The sequence below is a fragment of the Camelus ferus genome, chromosome 14, assembly GCF_009834535.1.
Source record: "Camelus ferus isolate YT-003-E chromosome 14, BCGSAC_Cfer_1.0, whole genome shotgun sequence".
NCBI lineage: Eukaryota > Metazoa > Chordata > Mammalia > Artiodactyla > Camelidae > Camelus > Camelus ferus.
In genome coordinates, this window is record NC_045709.1 from 12439985 (window position 1) to 12463860 (window position 23876).

Sequence of the window (23876 nt, forward strand, 5' to 3'; positions counted from 1 at the left end):
GTATTCCACTATATAGATATATCTAAAGACATTTAAGCTAAGAGCAATCAGAAAAGGTTAGGCTATGCTGAGATAATAAAAACTCCTAAGGGGAGGAAAAAAAATTGAGGACCAAGTCCTAGAGTATGCCAACTTTTAAAAGTTACAAAGAGGCAAAACAAAAACAAAAACAAAAAAACAGGGAGGGAGATTGAGAGGGGTTTGGCCAGTGAAGTGGAAGGAAAACTAGTAAAACGTTGTGTCAGAGAAGCCTAGGAAATACAGTATTTCAAACAGAAGTGTGTGGATTGCTATTGAGAGTTTAATAAAATAAGGGATGAGAAGAATTCATTGGGTTTGACAACACACAGTGCTATGAAGACCTCATCAGGGATAGTCGTGGTGATGCTGAACCCACATGGGGCTTATTTAAAGACATAACGGCAGCAGAAATAGAAGACGGCATGTGTAAACGACCATAAAAAACAGCAGAGAAATAAAGGTGTTAAGATCTGGGAGGTGGAAAGTTTTTAAGAAGAATATAGACACTAGAGCATTTGTGTATGCTGTCGAGAGTAATCCTACAGAGAGGTCACAAGCTGCTGGAGCAACATAAAGGTTTAACTCAGAGAGACAAGTCTCTGACGGTGAGAGACGGGAGCCAGAGTACAGAGGATGGGAACAGTGTCTCCAATACAATGGAGGACAGACGGAGAAGGTGAGTGCAATAATAGGAAGGTAGAAAAATGAGGGAGATTAACTGAACAGCTTCTGTTTTCTCAGTGAATTGTGAAGGTCATTAACTAAGGGTGGGGGTAGAAAAATCATCTTGAAAAGTGAGGAGGTAAGTTTACGAGAGAGAGAAGAATTCCAAGGCAATACTGAGTGTCATCTGAAGACTGTGATCATGAATTGAAAAAGTCAATCAGTCCATTTGCATGATTTTTCTCAGGTAACATTCACCTGTTCAAGCACAAGCACAGAGAAAGAAATGGAAAAGTTCAACCAGAGAAGATTCTGGACAGGCAAGTATCTTTTTTCTCCGAAGGAAAGGCTGATGTGCTTTATTTACAGTTACACTTATGCCACCTCAAAACACAAAGTAGTTCAGATGCAAACGATGACACACATAGCAAACATAGTGTTATCCTAATGAACTAACACTTACAATCTTTTAATTTAGTTCTCAAGATCACACCAATACCACATTCTGCTCATCAATCTTCCACTGGTTATCTCAATTTGGCCCTATATTATACTTTCTTTTCTATTAGCATATTTTCTAAAAACACATTGATGAGAGGTATAAAAATACTACAACAATCACTGTTCTCAAGACAGTTTAATATTTTATTAGAAAAAACTAGGTAAAAAGCTAAATATACTTTTTCCCTAGAAAGCAAAGGAATTCACTAAAGATAAGCAATCTTCATAACAGATATAAATTATATAAAATTTAAGCTATTTACTTACATCATACTTTATTTTCTATCTTTTATATATCACACATATTCACTGAAGGAAAAAGACTTAAAATACAGATTAATACCAAAAGAGATGATATATCATCAGGTGCTCCAAAAAATCATATTAATATAAACAATTATAAATTTCAGATAGATGAATAGGCCAAGTTCTGTAAAAACTAATTTGTTACGTATTCTGTATTTGCTATATAAATATTAATTTTGTCTTACTATTTTCCAAAATATTTCAACCTAATCATTTTCCTTATGCCTCATTTTTCTCACTTATAATTTAGGGACTTACCTCTTTTTATAGATTTACCAGAGAATATTTCGCTAACAGCAACCAGTCCTTAAAATCTCACCAACAAACGACAAGTCACATCAAACACATTTAGATTTTTTTTACAAAAACAATGACTTTGAAGCTTACGCTTGGTAAAGTTCTAAAGTCAGAGCCAAACAATTCTTTCGCAAGGGGCCACCACAGGGCTAGACGTACCATCAATGAGCTAATTGCTACTCTGGCATTTTCCCTCCAGTGTTTCGAGCAGACCATTATTTCTTGGTCGGAACACCATTTTGCAAATGGTGCATTTGGAGTCCATGTTGTATAACTAAATACCTTCCTTTAAACACTAGACTTCCATGCAGCACAGGATGCCTACAAGTCTGAACTCCCATCTGAAGTGCTGAACCTGACTGTGAATTCAGTTACATGCCATACAGACTAGAATCCACCTTTACACTACGTCTCTCTTTTCCTATTTTTACTGAATGTGTATTTCTGCTCCTCATTTTAAGTATACCTACTTACAATAACTAACAAAAAAGCAAATAAATCTTTAGGTATAGAGACATTTATTAGGTCATATCCTCAAACTAATTCTTAAGTTTAGATAATTTTTTAATGTACAGTTAATTTGGAGCTAATCTTGTAAAAAAATCTGATACTACTGTTTTTCCATATATTTATATTCCAGAATTGAGGGGAACCTGCAGAGCTGAAGAGACGGTTCGTAGAGAGCAGAGCATCTCCACGTGGAGCGCAGATACTGAGCAAGGCTGACTCAGGTCAACACCTGTTATGTAATTCATGTTATCGTGACCAAAGCAAAGCAATTATTGGGACCTACATTCTTATGTCACAAAGAAAATTTCAAACGTAAAGATTAACAGACTAAAAACCAAGAAAACCTTCAGTGTTTTAGGAACGCAGTATTTTGCTACCACAGTCAAAGAAAAGAATCACGAGAGAAGTGCCTGCACTTGCTGCGGTGATCGGTGCAGAATGCTCTCTGGATCCCTGTATCCGTTGGCCGGGTTCACTACGGCCGCGTACACGTCACCGTAGGCCCTGCAGACGAGCTCAGGTAGACCGCTTTGTGATCTGCTCTCTGTTGATAAACAAACAACACGTGAACACACAATCTGAAGTGAGATGCTAAGAACTGTGAGAACGCTTCACACCTGAACCAACGCATTTCACTGTCATCATTATCACATGTATGTCATTAAAAATCACTGTGCACAAGTTAGTTATTTTGGCTTTGGAAAAAAAGGTTTTGCTTGTTTTTTTTTAAATCCTGTTTATTAAATCTTCCCTATTAGTTTGTAGGCTGTAGGAAGGCAAGGACTGTGTTTTGCTCACTGCTTTACCTTTAGGGCTAGAACAGTGCCTGATACGTAGTGGATTACTAGACAAGAAACAGAAACCGTGACCCACCATCAATGCATTGATTTCGCAAATGCGACTGATAACACAAAAACCTTAAAGAAAGAGGCTTACAATTAGCCACATTTATCAACATTTCAAATCTCAGAATAACTTACAATAAATATACTGTCCTTTCACCTACTGCTTCTTACACTAGAAACCACACCTAGATGTCTCATCTCTCACAAAAATGTGACACCTGCCTACAGCAAATCACAGCATTTTCCCAAATACGCATTTTTATGTAAGCACGCAAAATAATAGAAATAGTTTTAAATAAACTGAAGCAAATGTTTAGAAAAATAGCATTGGTTCATTAAATCTGTGTGAACTCTTGCTGTTTTCACTTTTACTTCTTGTCATCCTCAGCTATTTCTGTATCACCATAGCTGGTGATGAAAACACACTACTTTTTTCTGATTTTCACAATAACTAAATTAAAAGTATGTCTTTCAAGCTTTACTCCCAAATGTACTTTTCTTGTTATGCTTCCTGTTTTTGTCAATAGTGTAGCCTTGGCTCATTACCTCAGTTCAGACCTAATGAACTTTGCCTGGAGGAAAGAAGAAAAACCTCCGATCCCCATCCAGTCTCTTCCACATTCAGTGTATCATAAGCACCGCTGTTCATCTTGAAGCACACGTTTTACCATGTCTCTTCTTACCTGGGGCCTTTCTTCAAGAAGCTTCAGTGGTTTCTTCTGGTTTCAAGGTCAAAATTCCTTACCCTATCACTCAAATCCTTTACAAACCCTTCTGTAGCACTACTCGCATTCTGCTCCCGCCAGTTCTCTCTGCCCTGCTCTTGCTGACCCCCAAGCCTTTGCTCACTCACATACTTTGATTTGCCTAGAATGTCTGTCACCCACCTTTAAATGACCTTAATTCTCAGTAAAAATGTACTCTCATCCATGAAGTCTTCGCTGATCCTCAGAGCTAGAAACAATCACTGTTTTCAGAACATCCATGACCAAAGTAATACATTTGTGAGAGTATCTGTGAAAATATGTGTATCTGTGGTCTAGAAAAGAACAAAACTAGTTGGAAGGAATGAAGAGGACATCCACTTATGACCTTGGACCATCATCAGCACCCTGTTCTGATGGGATCTCAAACTCCTGGTGTGTTGGAGCAACCTGACATTTTCCAAAAATTGCTAAAGCTTCCAAAACGAGAGTGGGTAGAAGGAAGACACACCGAGTAAGTTCTCTGAGGGGAGCGGAGTAATGCTACTGGCTCAGCACTACCTTCTCTCGTTGAAGGGAGGATGGTAGAAACTGGTTTGGAAATCTACTTAGTTAGATGAGGCTCTGACATAATTTTTTGATCTATCATTGATTGGTGATCATTCATATAATTAATTGAGCTTAACAATAAATGCATCAAAATGATGCAAAAATTATTTTCCATAAATGAAACAGCTGAAAAATAATATTTTTAAAATTTGTTAAATTCAATATACATTTGATACCCATTTTGCAACAAGTTAAATGACCGATTTTAGATATGGCACTTTTAGTTCTTTAGTAAATGCAGTAGGATTTTTGGAGGTGTATAAGGCATTCATTACTCACACCTCAAACTCTAAAATCTATACTCAATCTGAACACAGTGTATACTTACACTACATAAGGAATACATAGAAACAAGGATAATCCTACTCGTAAGAAGTTTAAAATCAGAGTAAGGTATAACTAATATTAAATACATTAAAAAAATCCAGTTACCAACTGGTAAATGTAGAATGAATTATTGAAAATTCTGAAGTAATAAATTTTAAATTCTAATTTCAAGTACAAATGATGAAAAATTTTAAAGTTATTAAAGCTTAGCTGTAACTCAAGGCACATTTCTATTTATAAGCTAAACTAGCTTATAAAAATGTCTATAATTCACAATATAGCCAAAAAATCATTATAAATCTTCAATGGAGAAAACCAGAATATAGCAATATTGCTGAGACACAAATAATTAAATAAAATCAAGCCAATAAAACCAAGCAAGAGCTTCTCATTTATTTTAGATGTTGCTGTTTGATGCTATAGGGCTTCCCCATTCTGCTCCCCAGTTTAAGAAGCCACCAAGACAGGGGAGGGATTAAATTAAAAAACACAGCTGTGCTGAACAAAATGAGAGATATCGGAACTCACAGACAAAATGGTCTTTCATGTAGTGGGAAGGAAAAAGGGCAGGGGAAAGAACGGTTCCTCCTGGCCTGGCAGCTGCTAAAGCCAGCAGGATAGAAATGCAATGGAAAGGGAATCTGAGTCAAATTCAAGATGTAAAGAACAAAAACTGACTGATCGTGATTCCATATTCCTGGACAAATGTTGAGTTCAATTATCACTACCAAAGCCAGTGCAGGTCCACACCCTGATGCTCACTAACGTTTTTCTAATGAATTATACACGGTAGAGTTACAATGGTATCGTGAAGGACAATACTGTCAGAAAATCTTGACTCCAGTTAAGTTCTGCTACTTACTGCTGCCTTGAACACGTAATTTAACCTTTCCAGGACTAATTTCACGATGGTAAAACAAAATATTGAACTCGACAATCTTTATAAGACACTTTCAGCTTTTAAATTATATCACTTCATTGAGTTAAGAGCATTTTAATGAACTGTTTAAAAAAAATCTCCATGTGCCTATTTATACACATATGTACACACACACATAGATGTGTGAATATAGCAGTACACCACATATCAAAGATAATCATATAGCTAACGTGCGACCAAAAAAAGAAGAAATGGAGAAGATGAGCTTGTTACACAGTTTTACAGAAAGGCAACATATTTTAGTTACTTATGTATGGTAATACTATACATTAAGAAATTTAATTGTCCAATTATAAGTGTCATAATGCCATAAAAATCTAGTATTATAAATCTCAAAAATACTAATAAAGATTAAAGTATAGCTAAATGGAGATATCATTCTCATTTTAAAGTATGTTCAATGAAAATAAGTGTATTTGAAATAATTATTTAAAGTACTTGGCTGTGATAAGAAATGAACTGCTTACTTCCAGAATCAGTGAGCTTGTCATTAATCAGTACTTTAGGATTTTGGTTGCCATAACAACATGATACAACTTTCATCATTATCATAAACCCAGCACTTCTAAAAATAACGTATTTCAACAGTCAGGTTCTGTGATCACTAAAATTGAGCTTATTACAGCACCACAGTTAAGAGTGCAATCAAACACACCATAGGATAAAAGGTTTAAGCCTGAAAAACTAAGGAAAAAAGATAATACACTTATGAATAGCAGATTGGTTTTAAAATGTACATTTCAATTCTTCTTTATCACAATATAAACACCAAAGATGTCATAATGGGATGAAAGATGTGATTCACAGTAGAATTAAAGCACATGTTAGATGAGACCAAGTCACACATCTCACAGGAGTCTCATCTACCACATATATCTAACATTTTTGAGCTTCCTTCTAAACGTAATAAGACAATCCTAATATAGAAAGAGTTAATAAAAATACAGCACAGGCTAATGTTAAAGACAACAGGTTACAGAATCAGAAATATTGGATTCTAACCTTGGCTCTGCTTCTTGCTAAATTATCTGACCTTGTTTCAATTATTAACCTTTCCAAAAAATGTCCTCTTCTGTAAAATGGAGATTCTAATTTATAGATTTATTGAGAGGATTAAGTGAAGCAATTCATTCAAGGATCACTCCAGCTGAAATGCTAAGATTAGATTGTAGAGGGTAGTACTGGGGTGGTGGAGAGGGCAAAGGCGAAAACAACAGTTTCAAGGCTAATGTGAAAACCCAGGCACAGACGATACTACGCTGGACCAGAGTGGTAACTGCAGAGATGGTCAAAAGTGACCAGAGTCTCCTCTCATATATTTTTTTCTACATACGTATTTAATAAAATGGTCCCATCGCAATTTTGAGTGGAGTTATGCTGAATTTACAGATTACTACATTACATACCTAGCTAAAGAAGAATACCACAGTGACCATGTTGGAACATTGGAAATCTACAGCAAATGTCACACTCAATGATAAAACATCAGAAACACTGTCATTAAAGTTAACAATAAGATATGCATGCTATCACATCTACTATTCACTTTGGAGGGCCTAGCCAACAGAATGAGTTGAGTCATAAATGATAAAAAGAATTAATGAAATTCATTAATTTTAGATATCTGTACCAAAAACCAAAAAAAATCAAGGTAAACCACTGACATATAGGACTAAGAGTTTAGTTACCTGGCTAGATTCAAAATTAACATATAAAATTTAGTACTTTCCCTATATACCAGCAACATCTAAGTAGAACATGTAATGGAAAATAAATTATCACAATAGCTACAAGAATTGTTTCCTAGAAATGAGCCCAATAATATACATGGAAAATTGTATTAAGAAACTATAAATCTTTATTGAAAATTCTAAAAGCAGCTCTAAATAAACAAGCATACCATGTTCACAGATGGGGACATTCACTAGTGGCTTTCTTATTTTTTTTTTCATTCGTACATAGCCTGGTAAATGTTTCATACGCATTTAAAAAGAACGCTGTTTTCTGTAGTTGTGTGTGGTACTTTCTTTCTGTTGGGTTGAGCTGATTGGTGGCAGTTCAGTTCTTTTACACCAAACTAGTTTCCTGCCGGCTTTTTCTATCAATTACTGAGAGACAAGGGTTGAAATATCAAAATAAATGTGAATTTACCTATTTCTCAATTCTATGAGCTTATATTTCATGTTTTTTGAAGCTCTGGTATTAGAGGCCCATATTTACTACTATATCTTCTTTGTGAATTGATTCTATTATTATTGTGAAATGTCCCTCTTTTATCTGGTATTATTATCTGTCCATTTGTCTACTTTTTCTGATGTTAATATCAGAATATAGCTACTTCCACTTTGCTATGATTTTTATTTGCATGGTGTATCTTTTACCATCTTTTAAAACTATCTGTGTCCTTATATTTAAAATGGATTTCTTATAGACAGCAGACAGTTGGACACGCTTTTTCACCCAATCCAACAAGCTCTGCCTTTTAACTGGAGTGTGTAGTCCTTTCACATGTAATATAGGTACTTGTAAGGCTGAATTTAACTCTAGCACCCTGTAAGTCATTTTGTATGTGTCTCATCTGTTCTTTTTTTCTCCTTTTCTGCCTTCTTTTGATTTTTTTTAACATTCTATTTTATCTTCTCTATTGGCATGTTAGATACTTTTTATTTGTTTTAGTGCCTGCTGTAAGGTTTACAATCTACCTTCAAACAAAATTATATATTTCATGGGTAACCTTATAACATCACAACACTATAATTCACTCCCACTCCATGTTTTGTGTCTTCATAGTCATAAACTTTCTCTTTGTTAAGAATGTCACAATTCACTGTTCGTATTTTTGTTTTAAACCGTCAAAACTATCTTTTATATTTAGCATTTCCTGTGCTTGTCATTTCTCTCTGCAGATAGTTCTATTCTGGTATCATTTTCCTTCAGCCTGAAGAATTTCCTTTATCATTTCCTGCAGTGCAGTATAGAAGTAATAAATCCTCTCTACTTTTGTTTACCTTATCTCAAAATGTATTTATTTCACTTTCAGTTTGAAAGATACTTTAGATGAATACACAAAGTCGAAACTGTTTTATCGGTCAGCCTTTTAAAGATGCTATTCTATTGTCTTCTGGCTTGAACTGTTTCTAACAGGAAGTCAGTAGTATACTTATCATTGTTCCTCACAAATAATATGTCTTTTTTTCCTCTGGCTCCTTAAGATTTTTTCTCTATATCATTGGCTCTCAATAATTTGATTATGGTGTACCTTGGTATGGTTTTTCTTGTAGTGGTTTATTTAGCTTTTGGGGTCTCTGGGTTCATGTTTTCCACACACATTTGAAAAACAAATATTTTACATCTCCAAATTTTTTATGCCTCAATCTCGCTGTGACACTCCAGTTATACCTACATTAGAATGCTTAACAGTACCCGACAATTCATCTAGACTCTTGTCACCTTTTCTCCAGCTTTTAATTTTTTCCTACATGTGCTTCAGTTTGGACAGTTTCTGTTGTCCTCTCTTCAAGTTGACTGATCTCTCTCCCTCTAGAATGTCCCACTGGCAGTTAAGTCCATCCAGTGAGTTTTGCATTTCAGACACTGTATTTCTCAGGTCTAGACTTCTCATTTTGAAAAATTTCTAATTTTTTCTCTCAATATAATGTTTTCCTTTAAGTCCTTAAACACATTTTAAATAGCTGTTTTAAAGACCATATTTGCTAATTCTGTAAACTCTGTCGTTTGTTTAAGTCTGTTTCTATTGACAGATTTTTTTTCTAGTTGTGGTTCCTATTTTCCTTCACCTATTTGTTATTTCTTTGCATGCTCAGCATTATAAATGCTATACTACACTGTTGATTGTATTTGTTGTGATACTTACAAGTGCTAAGCTTCGTTCTGGAAGGCAGGTAATTTAGTACAGATCCATGTGATCTTTCAGAAGTTTGTTTTTAAGCTTTATTAGTGTGAGTCTAAAGTAGCCTTTACTGTAGGACAGAATAAGCACACTTTTAAGGCTTGGATTGATCAAGGTCTCTAAAGCACTGTGTGAGCTCCAGATATTTTTCAGCTCACAGGTTTCCAGTAATTGTTATTTCTCTGGTAGTCTCACCCTGCCACCACTCCCAAATTGGCTTTATTTTTGTTTATACATGTATTCCTGAGAGTTAAAGACAGGTAGGCTTAAAAGAAGGCAGTTAAATAAAAGTGAGGAAAATTAAGTAGTTCTCTTTAAAGATATCTGCTCTATTTCTAGTATATATAATGGAGGAAGATTCCTGAATAAAAGAATTCTCAAAGCATATCCACTTTCCTACATGCTCACTTTAGGAAGCATCTATAGTCCCTTTATTTCTTACTCACAGAAATAATTCTGATTCAATAAAAAGACATTGAGAGTTCTTTATAAATATGCATAATTGTGGTTTCTGTAGTCCAACCTCTATTTTTATATCATTTAAAGGTGAAAATTGGAGTTTGGCATTGAAAAAAGAACGTCCTTCTAATTCATCAAAAGGAAGGAAGGAAGTATTATTTAAAACTATTTTCATTTTCTATTCCTTTCTTCATTTTCTATATAACCTTACTTCCTGCTACTTAAACTTATTCAATAATTTATTCCAAGGCTGAGGTGCTTAATCAAAATCTCCTTTGAAAGGCAGTCAAACTATCAGGAAGAAAAAGGGAGACAAGAATGATAGGTGTCCCAAAGGTACTGCAACCACAGAGACAAACAGTTCAGGCAAACAAAACAAAATGAGGTATGAATAAAAGAAAGTTTTACATTTCAAAGCTCTATTTCAAAGAAATAATCGACATTTTAAATACAATATGAATAGAAAGAAACTGAGAACATAAAGATACGAGATTATTTTTGCTTAAAAATGAATTACCATTTTGAAAAGGTTCAAAGTTAAACTAATGAAAGTTATCTATTATGTCAAATGCTTTATAAATAAAAGCAAATATATACTATGCCTATACAGTAGCAGAAATAACAACACAAATTATTTCTGAGAATAACAACCTGTCACCAATCAAGAAAAGGGAGAAAAAGTAGAGTTAGAAAATCTGCTTTAATGTTGAATCTTAAATGCGTAAAATGCTTTATATTTTCATAGCAACTTGATTTTTAAAGTAAGTAGCCAAATTGATACCATAATTTCTTTTCTTCTAAAAAAAACTCTGAAAATATATTCATAGGTTACATTTAATTTTAGAATACTTTGCAAAAAAAATTTTAGAAGTTGGCTGAATTAAAAAAGAGGTAAATAGGTACTGAACAATTTCTAATTCTTAGCTGTACTTTCATTGTTTACATAAACCATATGCATATCTCAATTTTTAAATGTCATTATAATCAGTATGAATTTATAACAGGATGACAGGTACATACTATAAAACCAAAACACTAAATTAAAAGTTTATTTTCTTAAGTAATGTACCAAAAACTATATTCATTTGACTTATTAATAAAATAACAAAATTAAATTATCACTGTTAAACAATGGAATAAAAGTAAGTGAAAAGTTAAAATATGTTTTCAGTAACAGAACACAAACATTTGATTTGAAATGTTATTTAAGCTTTAGAAAATCTGATAAGTCCTCAGAGATTATGAATTCAGACAGATCCATATAATTCAGTTAACTTTATTTTTAAATTGTTACTAAGATTAAGAAAGGAAAAAAAAATCTATTAAGAGGTTATCCCTGAGCCCAAGGACATGTACTTACAAATAAATGTCTCCAAACTGCCCTCTAAAAGGAATGTACTAATTTATACTCTCACCAGCAGAGTATATAAAAATGCCCATTTTCTCAGACCATTCGATTAGAACATGACAACAAATTTTTTTTTCAGTCATCTGATAGGCAGAAATTCTCACTGCTGTTTTAATTTGCATGTTTTGATAATTATCATCTTCTCATAGATTTACTTGCCATTTACATTTCTTCTGTCAGCTGTCCAAATAGTGCATATTTGGTACTGATTTGTGGGATCTCATTCTCTATTAAGGATAATATACTAAGGATAATTGGTCTGTTACATAATTTGCAAATATTTTTCACATTATTGTTATATTTTAACTTTGTTTATATTGGCTTTTTCTGTAAAAACTTTAAAGTGTTATATACTCTGTCCATTTTTTCCTTTATGGCATCTGGACCATATATCATCCTTTAAATACATTAAAATTTCCCCTCAATCATTATACAGTCAGACCCTAGTATCCAAGGGGGGTAGGTTCCAGGATCCCCTCAGATATCAAAATCCAAAGATGCTCAAATCCCTTATATAAAATGGCACAGTATTTGCATATAAGCTCCACACACCCTCCCATATACTTTAAATCATCTCTAGATTACTTATAATACCTGATACAATATAAATGCTATGCAAATAGTTGCCCATGTGCAGCAAATTTACATTCTGCTTTTTAGAACTTCCCAGAATTTTTTTTGGCAAATATTTTTAATATGCAGTTGGCTGAATACATGGACATGGAACCTGCAGATATGGAGGGCTGAGTGTATTATGAAAAGAATAATGGTATGTTTTACATTTCGTGATGCTCCGAACAACTTAACATTTAAATATTAATTACTGAAACATGTGGTTAAATATAAAAGAACTCCAGGTATTTAGTTAAAAAATTAAATAATTTGGAAAACACACAATTTGCATCACAGCATAATAAAATTTGTTCTCTAATCTCTCAGATCTTTATATTTCTGGTTATATTGATAGTATGATTATCCTTTAAGACAATAAAATATAAAAGCCAAAGAAAAATTAAAATGATTTATGCTGGCCACACTTAATATGGGAATTTCCTAACTCCAAAAATGGCCCATCCCATTTCCAGTCAATTCTAATTGATATAAAATTCTTTCTCATCCTGAGCCAAAAGCCGCCTCCTTGCTCTATGTACTGCTCTCCAGAACAGAAAATAAGTGGACCACCTCTGTGCCAATACATCCCTTCAGACAGCTGAAGCATTTTTTCCAGGTTTGATAGTTCTTCATCATGCTTTTTAATATAAATATTTGTTTATGTGTGTAATTGACATGTCATTATAATTCCATGAAGACAGTCAAAATGTCTTTAAATCTTATTCCCTAGTGCCTGATACATAGAAAGCACTCGACATACTAGTGGAAAAAATGTACAGATTTCTAATTTCCTACTTGTGAACAATTTTGTCAGTATTTTTCTTAACAAATCACATAGTATAATCTCTTACTTTCTTCTAATTTGTAATATTCTAATATTTTAATGTGCAGTTCTTTGTCTCGAACACATTCCTGATAAATATGTGATACTGAACAATTTTATAATATATCTACAGAAACTGCTTAGGTCCAAAATAGTCTATACAGTAGGTCACCTATGTTGCACAATGAATATATTATTGATCTTTCATGACATATTCAGTGCCATTTTAACATGTGTTAATTTGGTATTATAACTATGTTCCAATTATACAATTCATATTATTTTAAAAAATCATTCACTAAAAATAGACGTTTTGGAGCTACATACATGTAAAGGGTAAGTATGAACAGGATAAGGTCAGATCTCTTAGGGGTGCTGACACAGAGAATAAGGTTAAGAACTACAGATCTTCAGTGGCAAATCTCCTATTCTTGAAAATAATTTTTTTCTAAGAAATGTGCTTGGTATTAAAAACGTGACTCTTTACCAACTAATTGGGACCAAAAAATACTTACTTCACTGTGGCACTTAGGAGAAAGTTCAGCTGTGGCATTAACAGGTTGTCTGGGGCTGACAGATAGCGATCAAACTGAACCTAAATGAAACAGAGATGCAAAACGCAAAGTGCATACAACTGTTAACAGACAGTCCAGGTAATCAGCTCTTTTAAGGAGCAAATCGGAGGAAAACTCCCACATTCCAAATAACGAGTTCTTTGTGATCAAAATGAGTTAGTTCTCACACCTTCTATCTAAAACTCACTGTCAACTCTTTAATATAGTCAGTATCAGCAATACCGGCTTTTAAGATTCCGAATCCAAGCCATTCATCTCAACGTCCCTCATCAAAACTTCTGAGTCATAATACTGAAAGTAAAGTCATGAGATCTCAAGTCTACCTTACTTTCTTAAATCCAATATATTTGTTAATTATTCACTCATCTATTCATTCAACTAATATTTATCAAGTGCCTGTTACTGGTAAGGTACCATGTAAGGTAACATGAATATAATGGCGAGCAAAAGAGGACCGTCTCTAGTTTCAGAGAGCTTATGGTCCAGTGAGAGAGGTACAATAATGTAAATAAATACATAATAACAAACTGTTAAACGCTATGAAGGAAAAACAAGGTACTATAAAAGCGTAAGTCAGGAGTCCAAGCCTAATCTGGGTGTTTGCCAAAGCATTTCTGAGGAAGGACAATGCAGTGAGATCTCAAAGATGAACAGGCATTAGGTTAAGTGTGTGTGTGTTGGGGACATGGATGAAGGCCTAGGTGAGAATGAGAGTGGCTACTAGAGATCAGTTCATGTAGGACTTGTGTGCTCTTCTAAGAGTTTAATTCTTATTGCAAAAGCATTAGGAAACCATTGAAGGAGAGAAATAATCTGATTTAAATTTTAAGAAGCTAAATCTGGCTGCAGCAAGAATGGAAGGGAAGGTTGCAGTAGCAGATGCAAGGTCACCGCAGAGGTAGCACTTTGCAGCATCTTAGACTGACAAGGGAAGCGGGTGGAGAGAAGAGCAGATATCTGAGAGCGCTGGAGAGCAAAATCATCAAGATTTGGTTAGTGATAGGATGAAAGGGCTGGCTCCCAGATTTTGGATCTACGTAATTTAATTCACAGTATTACCACAGTTCATAACTGAATTCTTTATCCATTTATTTAGTCGTGTGATAACTGCATCCCTTACTAGATCATGTCTACTTTCACTCCAGTTCTTCGCATGGTGCCTACATGACAGAAGACCCTTGGTTAATAACTGTTGCAATAATAAGTGGATAGGTGCCCTTACACTTTCTGAGTTAAAAACACTTGGAAAAGGACCTGGGGTTGCAGGTGGCGGAGGAGAGTTAGAAGAGTTCCTTCTGGGACATGGTGAACCGATGTGCCTTGGAAGCTTCCAAGGTGGTGTACCAGACAGCTATATATAAAACAATGGATCACACATAAAACTCAATCAAGATTTTGTTCCTTTAGAGAGACTTAAGGTATTCAACTCAATTGTTTTTTAAAGACCAGGCTTACGTAAATCTGCAATGGGGTTTAAATACATTTTGTGGGTTTATACTGTGAACTGGATATGTGTCATTGGGGAAGGAAAAACAGGGAGGAAACACACATTTACTGAGTACTAACTAAGGTTATAGATCCTTGTGCAGAATGATGTCCCTGATTTTTTGGGGGTGGGGGGTAAATACCATGAAGTGGAATTACTGGGTAGTATGCTGAGTGTATATTTAACTTTCTAAGAAACTTAACTTTTTTTCAACAAATTGAAAATTTACTCATTTTCATTTTTGAAATTTTAAAATTAAATCTTTGCATTTCCACAGTTTTACTGTCATGTTTGACATACAGAAGTAATGACATACTGTCTATACATACTTTTATCATATGTTTAGTTACGATATTTAGTGTTTTTAAAATCTACCTTGTCTAATATCAATTCTGTCAGCTCTGCATTCTTGGCATTTGTCAGGTATCTTATGGGCCTATTCCTTTATTTTCAGTTAAATTTAGCTCTGTCAGATGATAGCTAGGAAAGCCTTGGCATCAAAAAATTCACCCAAGAGAATTACTTTTTAAAGTCAAACCACTGTGGTAGTGAGAACTGAAACACTTAGGACAGGCAGTATGTACGGTAGGTAAGAGCACAAGTGCTGGGTTGACTGGGGCTGTCAGGGGATTAAAGAGTTAATACACAAAAAATGCTTGTCATACTCAACATACGTTAATGGTTGGTGTCATTACTCATCGTTGCTGTTATTACTACAAGCAGTGGTATAGTTATAAAGCTTCCAAAGGGGATCATTCTGATGAGGGCTAAATGTCACCCAATTGACAGCCATATACACACATGCACAGTATATACTTCAGATGTGGAGACACGCTACAGAGTGGCGCTCATGCAGAAAGGGATGGGCAAGCAAGCTCGTTACTAGAAAAGAAGGTAATAACGTGGAGATTCGGTGAGGATGACACTCAAGAGTAGCATATTATTTTAAGACTGGAATCCAATTTCAGTTATCATCTCAGGAAGAAGTCAAGAACTACAAGCCAAGGATGACTGACAGCTGGAAGTCTATAATGACATATAGCCTAACTGCTTCATGTCTGTCATTCCCGGTTCTTCATCAGGTTAGGAGGAAAACTCTGAAACTGAAGAAAACCTAAACAGGAACGATGAAACCCTTAGGGTATGGTGGAATATTACTACAAACGTATGTCTTGGTCAGACCCCCTTAGTTAAAGGAATACGTGTGCAATCACTATGCCTGGACCCAATGTGAACACAGCATATCAAGAGGTAAAGTTAACACATGGGAGAAAATAAGAATAATGTTCCATAAGGAAACCTATATTGAAATGCTTTATTATGTACTTACCATTGCAGCCTTCAGTGCCACAGAATCCAGGTTGGGCAAATTAGCTAAGGAGCCCTAAAAAGACAGAAAGAGAAAAAAAAAAAAACCAAGAAAACAGGTGCTATACATTTCAGTGCACTTATGAAATACAGTCCATTAGGTAATACAGTCCATGGCCCAAATTAAAAAATTTAGCTTATTTCCAAAGAACTCAAATGTCACATCTTCAACCTCAGTTAGAACAGGGACTCTTATCTGTTCGTTTTTGTATCACTAGCACAAAGGCACTCAGTAATACTTGCTGGAGGGAGTGAGAAGCATGTACGCTTATTAACAATGGAAATAGCAGGATACTTCAGATTAACTCCTAAGGAGAAGAAAAGGGGCGGTGAAGCCCAGAAACGGCAGTGCGACATGGGGGCTTTAGAAGTTTCACTTTGACAATTTTAGACAGTATAAAAGGCTGCAGAATTGGTTCCTACTGGTAGAAATTTGCTTACTACTTTAACAAAAGAAAAAATTCAAAATTTGTGATTTTTGAGAGCTTTGCTTAAGAGTTCCTGGGCTATAAAATATTCTTCATACTAATGTCATTTAAAATAGTTTTTCTGCTTTTTAAAGAAAGATACCTACATGGTTTTCTAGGGGTCACAGTACTCCACTTTCTAATTCTAAAGGAGTCCTATAACTTAAGATCCTATGCTAGCCCCAGAAGTATTTACTTTTCCAAAGTAATAGAACATGATTTGCTAAATTAAAAAGGGGATGACTGATATTTACACAGTAATCTAGACATTCAATTAACTGACAGTGATAAAGGACTCTGAAAATTTTACCAATATGAACATCCTTCAAATATTTTATAATACTAATTTTTGTATAAGTTCATTACTTTTAACCTGAACTATTTGTAGTAAAAAGGATAGTTAATACTTTGGGAAGCTTTACTATATCTTAGGTAGTCAAGAACTATACGTGTAATATCTCACTTAATCTTCAGAACAATCTATGATACACGTTATTACCTCCAATCTACAGATGAGGAAACACACACAGAGAGACAAGTCACTTTCCCAGTGAAAAACTGCTATTAAGCGGCAGAGCCAAGATTCACACCAGAGTCTGCTCTAGAACCCACACTCTGAACTGACGCATCCAATCAGGAACATCCTGTGCTTACCTGTTCAGGTTTGTGCTGCTGCACAGTGTTATAGATGTAACTCAGGCCTGCTCTAGTTAAAACGTAAGAGGCTTGCTCATTTATAAGCGTGTCCAAATGTGCTTCAATCTAAAATAAAACAAAATTGAAAGAAGTGTTTTAAAAGAAGAGTAAGACTGTGGAGAGCCGGCTGCTTCTACATAAAGGCTCCTCCTTCCTCCAAAGAGGAAGTCCTCTTACAAAAGGGAGGGAAAGTCTTACTTAAAATGATAACCAAAGAGGGTTCCTAGGACTAGTCAAAAAATTTGAGTTGCTTCTCCGCTCTTTTAAAAGCTGGTATTAAGCAAATCACAAGCAAACAAATAAGAACTACTCATCAACAACAACAGCGTAAACCACACTACTCGGGAAGGGTTCTGGGAAGACAAGGACCTGAGGTTCCTCACCTGCGCACTGCTGCAGGCCCCCAGCCAAGCCAGCACGCCCTCCGGAGACACCTGGCAGAAATCCCACGGGGGCCGAGGCAGTGAGGCCTCGTGAGGACACGGCAGGCCTGTGACAATCAGGGGACTGCTGAGGACCCAGCAGAGCTGGTCAAAGGCTTCGGGCTGGGGAACCGCCTGAGACGGCCTGGCTGGCAGGGGTGAGCTGCACGTGCTCACCGGCTTTGTGCTGCCTTTGGGGAGGCCACCTAATGCTCCGGGGGCAGAAGCCGGGGAAGGAGACCCCCCTGGCGGGATGAAGCCCTTCCTAGCGGGGAGAAGTCTGCTGCCCCTTCCTCTTCCCAGCACAGGCCTGGAAGTCTTGAGGCCTTCCTTCTCCCCTCACCAGATAGTTCCCTGGGCTCTACCAGTTTGTCGGCCAGCAGCACAGGACAGATACTATCTGTTACCACCTGAATACTTGCCAGTGTCCAAGTAACTCCAGTAGCTGAGCCCCTCCCCTCAAAACTTACAACTGATTTAAAACAGGTAAGTAGGCACCAAGAGGAAACCCACCTGAACGATGGGAGCAAGTATTTTTTCCTGAGGCAACACTATTGAAAGACACAGAGTACTTTAATTTTTTTTTAAGTGCATGGCCAAGAAAGTACGATTAGAACCCTTACTTAATAGACTTAGTGGAAATCAAAGAAAAACAAGATTGCAAATATAAATATTTAAGAAGAGTTACTGCAAAGAACCAAATTAGTACCTGAAAGAAAAATGGAAGAATAGGAATACAGAGTAAATATCAAAGAAATACACTAAAGTGAAGAGATTTAAAAAGAAACTAAAAGACAGATTCAGGAGATAAAGCCAAGGACAGGAGCTTCAGAACATAAAAAGTAACAGATGGAGAAGTGATAATTAATTAAAGATAACAGGAAACTTCATTAAACTAAAGAAAGGGTTGAATCTTCACACTGACAGGACTCTGTAAAGTCCAAGATGGAAATAATAGAAAAAGAGATATACCAAAAAACACCGTGAGGAAATACATGAACTCAAAGGAAAATACTCATAAGCTTCCATATGAACAGAATAAGATAAGAATCACAAACAAAAGAGAATCAGATTAGGCTGAATTTCTTTTCTTTTTTTTTTTTAGGCTTAATTTCTTATTTTAAATACTGGAAGAAGCTAAGTAGAAGTGGAAGAAAATTAATAAACTATTGGCAGAAAAGGTCTGAAAATCAAGAATCTTTTAGTCAACATGGTAAACTGTTACTGCGGGGGCCGACGCCTTCCAGCATCCACATCCTGGCACAGTCCTCTCGCACACTGCCTGTGGGCTGGTCCACGCAACCAGCACTGGCCACCAGCCTCTCAGCAGGCATGACGCAAGTTCAGGCTTAATGAGCAATTACGTGGTGGGGCTTGTCCTCTTGGAATGCAAATAATGACTTTGGAATATTTAAGAAACAAAGATAATTGGTGACAAAATAGATTATTGAACACCTGATATATCTGCACATCTTGAGAACAAATTTAGACAAATGGCAGAGTTTGGAGTTGAATTAGTGATAAATACAGTAAAAAAACCAATGAATTTAAACAAAGTATTAATTACACATAAATTTAAAAAAAGCAAGAAAGGAAAACTAATCATACTTCATTATATTTCTTTTCAAAGAACTAGAAATTAGAAAATACCATAAATTTAGAGGTCTCAAAACTCATTCCTTTCAAAAACTCAAAACGTGACCAATCTGTACTATAGTCACTGCCAAACTGTCTATATACTGCTGATGACAAAGGAGATAACTTTTTGGTTTTTTTTAACGTTAGATCTACCAAAAGTCACTATTTCAAAATCAGAAGCCAAGTATCTGGTAAATTTTATAAATGGCTTTGTTGTGACTCTTAAGTGATCCCATTTGGCTTATAGGACTGGAGCTCTCGGTACAACGAATTGTAATGTTTTGCCTAACACTGGTTTACACATAGATAAAAATATATCTGTCCTCTGCAGCACCTTCTGCACTAGCTACACAGCTTGAAAAATGCAGCACATTATTCACAGTTCAGAAACTGAAATCTGCATACAGAATAATGGTTCACATTTGTCAGAAAAACTTCCTTCTACCATCCCATATTATGGCTTGAATAAAATATCTTACCCGTTACATATTTTGGCCCCTCCAAAACAACGGAAATACTGAACATGCTTGAGATGTGGCGGGGGTTGGGGGTTCTATCAGACTATCAAAAGGAATTCACAGAAATTAGGTCACTGAAATTAGCTTAAAGTCAGCAACTGAGATCACGGATAGGAAAAAGATTTCATCGCAGTGAGCAGGCGCTTTATGGCAAAACTAACCTGAAACTGTAGCATTTCCAGACGTCTGTCGGTGAATTCAAACAGCGCTAAAGTGGTCTTCATCATATACAGTGAATTGACCATGAACGTGGCCATGTCAGCTGTGCCTAAACTGCTGGCTGACACGGTACACATCTGGAGGAGAGGGTCCAGGACACATGATAAAACCTAGAAATGAAAAATAAAATTAAATGTTTTCTTTATTTCCCAAGAGTGAAACAGGTCTGTGTTAAGGGCACTTCAGATTGAATGCCAAATTAATAGGAAGGGGGCCAACTTACAGAAGCACATAAGAAAAAGATTAAATGGCATAATAACTGTAATAGTTTAAAAATAAGCATCCTCTGAACACTTTTTAAAGATAACTGGTTTAATATTTGAAATAAAAAGCAATGAGAGACTGTCAAAATATATGGGTTATAAAAGGTCAGAATTTCAATAGAACGTACAATACAGGAGCAGTAAGAATCATTACAAATGACTGTACAGTGTACCTGCACAAAGTCAGCCTGACGGGCATCCAGCGGTACGACCGAAGAGTCGTGAGATGCTAACACTTCACGCAACAGCATGAGCGTCTGATTTAACGCAGAACTTGGTCCAAGATCAGGTGGCGGGAGTTCAACCTAAAATAAAGGACGATTTACCCCCTATTTATATTTTTCTACTAAATTTTAGTGTCTAAATAAATGCCAGTTCACAGTAAAATAATACATATAAAAGACATAAAGCACTGGCTGACACATTTCAAAATCTATAATTTATCTGTAAGTTATCTTGTACTAATCAGCACAGAAAGCGACACAAAAGTTTTTTGTTATTTTACCTCACAATTAACATATCACAATTAGAAGTAAAGACTTGGTACTTCTAAAATTTAAAAAAAAAATTATGAGGAAACTTAGTAGCCTTTGAATTGTAGAATTATATTTTCATATGGATTTGAAATGACCCGGTTTTGTTTTTTAGATCAAGTCTTAAGAAAAAACCAGTCTAGAGACCAGCACTTCACAAACTATAATATAACTGAGAATCACCACCCATACTCATGCCCAAATCTCAATATTTTGGCTCACTATGTATACGTATGGGGTCTAGAAATCTTTCAACAAGCACCTCAGGTGATTTTCAGGACACTGGTTCACGGGCCGCACACTTAACAGAAACAATACAACATTGCCACCGAAATCTCGGGTTCTGGAGTTAGAGATTAATTCTACGTTTTGTACCTACCACTTACTAGCTTGTGACCTTGGGAGAGTTATTTAAAATCACAGAGGTTCAGAGGGATTCTGTAAAGATTATAGGGGATCACTGCATCTCAACTACTGAATAACTGGCTAAGTTCATTACCTCTACTGGATGGTATCATGAGATCCAAGAGGTGCCTGTGATTTTTTTTAAAAACATTTTTCAATATACTTATAATATATATAGTCAGACTTTATAAATGAAACAAAAGCTAGTACTTAGAAATCCATGTAAGGCACCATACCCTTGTGTCAGGTACACAGGAAAGCATAAGAATTTTAAAATATCAGGATTTGTATTAAGAATGCTTTATGTATAAAAGTTAATACATTAAAAGTGACAGCAGGAATGGCAAAGTATGGACCTCCAAAAATCCTCCCTCCTTCCTAAAAGCAACAAAAACAAAAAATTATGAGACACTGCCAACAAACAAAACACCACAGTCATTTACAGGAAAAAAAATCCCGATAATCAATAGAAACTTTCCCTGAGGAAGCCGAGATGTTGGAAATACTAGCCGAAGACTTTAAATCAGCTCTTTTAAATGTGTTCAAAACTAAAGGAAACCATGTTAATGAACTAAAGGAAAGTAAGAGAATAATGTCTTATAAAATAGAGAGTATCAATAAAGAGAAATGGTAAACAAACAAACAAACAAAAAAAACCTGCCAAATAGAAATACCGCAGTTGAGAAGCACAATAGCAAATAAAAAATTCACTATAGGGAGTCAACAGATTTGAGCAGAAAGAATAATAAGTGAACTTAAAAATAGGTCAATTAATATTGACCAATTTGAGGAACAGAAAGAAAAAAAAATGAAAGAAAATTAACAGAGCCTCAGAGACCTATGGGGCAACATTAACAACAGCAGTACAATGAGAATCTCAGGAGAAGAAATAAGGGAGGGAAGTGCAAAAAGAGTATTTGAAGAAATAGTAGCAGGAGATCTAGCAAGTCCAATTAAAAAAAAAAAAATTAAACTAAATACCCAAGAAGTTCATGAACTCAAAGCAGAACAAACTTAAATAGATTTACACTGAAATACATCATAATCAAACTTAAAAGACAAAGATAAAGAGAGAATCTTGAAATCAACAAGAGAGAAGTAACTCATTCTGAACAAAGGGTTCTCAATAAGATTAACAGATTGACTTCTCATCAGAAAACATGGAGACCAGAAGGCACTGGATGACACACTTGAGGGCTGAAAGAGACTGTCAATCAAGAATTCTATATCCAGCAAAACTATTCGTCAAGAATGAAGGAGAAATTAAGACCTACCCAATAAACAAAAACAAAAGCTTTTTACTAGCAAACCTGCTCTGCAAGAAATACTGGAGGGAATCCTTCAGGCTAAAATGAAGGGACATTAGACAGTAACTAAAATTTAAAAGTTGAAGAGAAATCTCTTTTATCTCCTTCAACTAAGGACTTTAAAAGCCATGCAAATTTAAAGTAAAGGTCAGAGCTTTCCATAGTTAGAGCCAATGGTAAATGATACAGGGAATGCTACTTGAGCTCACTTCATTGAACAAACTGCCCTTCCATAAGGCACTTTTACACACACTCATAGGTGAGATCAGCAACAGGTCAGAATCACACGTCTAAAGCAAAGTGAAAATTATAGCAATTGTCAGATAAACAAGATTTCAGACTTTACAATTCTATCCTAGGAATAATGCAAAGGAAATCTAAAGAAGAGAATGTCTGATGAATATGCTTCCATTATTTCAATTTAATTTCATCTAAGTGAATTTTGTTTCTAACGGTTAAACATTACACAAAGTAAATCTTTCTCTATTTCTTCTGAAGTCCCTCTAATGCAATCCTGTGCTTACTTCATACTGACCTTCTATCATTTGTATCTACATATATTTTGTATTTATATATATGGCTGTAGAGCCCAAACACTAGAATTAAGTGGGCTTTGTGATTTAGAGAATCTACAAAAAAGTCGTAGCAATTGTTAAAAAACAAAGCCTATGAACTTCCTGTATAACAATAATTACAATACAGAAACTCCTATAAGCTTTGATCTGCGCAGCAAATACCAATCTATTTACAAGTACTTCCTCAGAAACCAGTCACCACTAGCAAGTGAGTGGCAGATGCATCCTCAGAGTATCATGAGTAGGAGGAAGAGGTGTTACTATTACAGCTACTTGGACTCAAGCTAACAATAGAAATTTTACACACTGGTGGAAAAACGTTGAAGAATATGTAAACTTTTGCCCTACAAAAAAAAATATCTCCCTCATGTTCTAGACTGTGTGCTATTAACACCAAGCATGTTAATGTCAGTAAATGGACACACATCACTGATTATGTTCAAAGCATACACCCTTAGGGACAATGAGC

General features: G+C 35.4%; 1 protein-coding gene and 1 long non-coding RNA gene across 2 annotated transcripts in view; one reads left to right on the forward strand and one right to left on the reverse strand.

The window, feature by feature from the left end:
* Window positions 1–1013: 1013 nt before the first annotated feature.
* The window catches only part of COG6 (component of oligomeric golgi complex 6), a 62478-nt gene continuing 39615 nt past the window's right edge, over window positions 1014–23876 (reverse strand). Inside the window, 7 exon segments of the mRNA XM_032496253.1 lie at window positions 1014–2816; window positions 2818–2842; window positions 13451–13530; window positions 16327–16380; window positions 17486–17593; window positions 20267–20434; window positions 20761–20892. Of these exon segments, the coding sequence (XP_032352144.1) occupies window positions 2694–2816; window positions 2818–2842; window positions 13451–13530; window positions 16327–16380; window positions 17486–17593; window positions 20267–20434; window positions 20761–20892 (690 nt within the window). The 3' untranslated portion in view covers window positions 1014–2693.
* On the forward strand, window positions 5396–15596 carry LOC116668552. The gene is made up of 3 exons (XR_004325689.1): window positions 5396–5466; window positions 7006–7010; window positions 15586–15596. It is a non-coding gene; the product is annotated as an uncharacterized LOC116668552 (long non-coding RNA).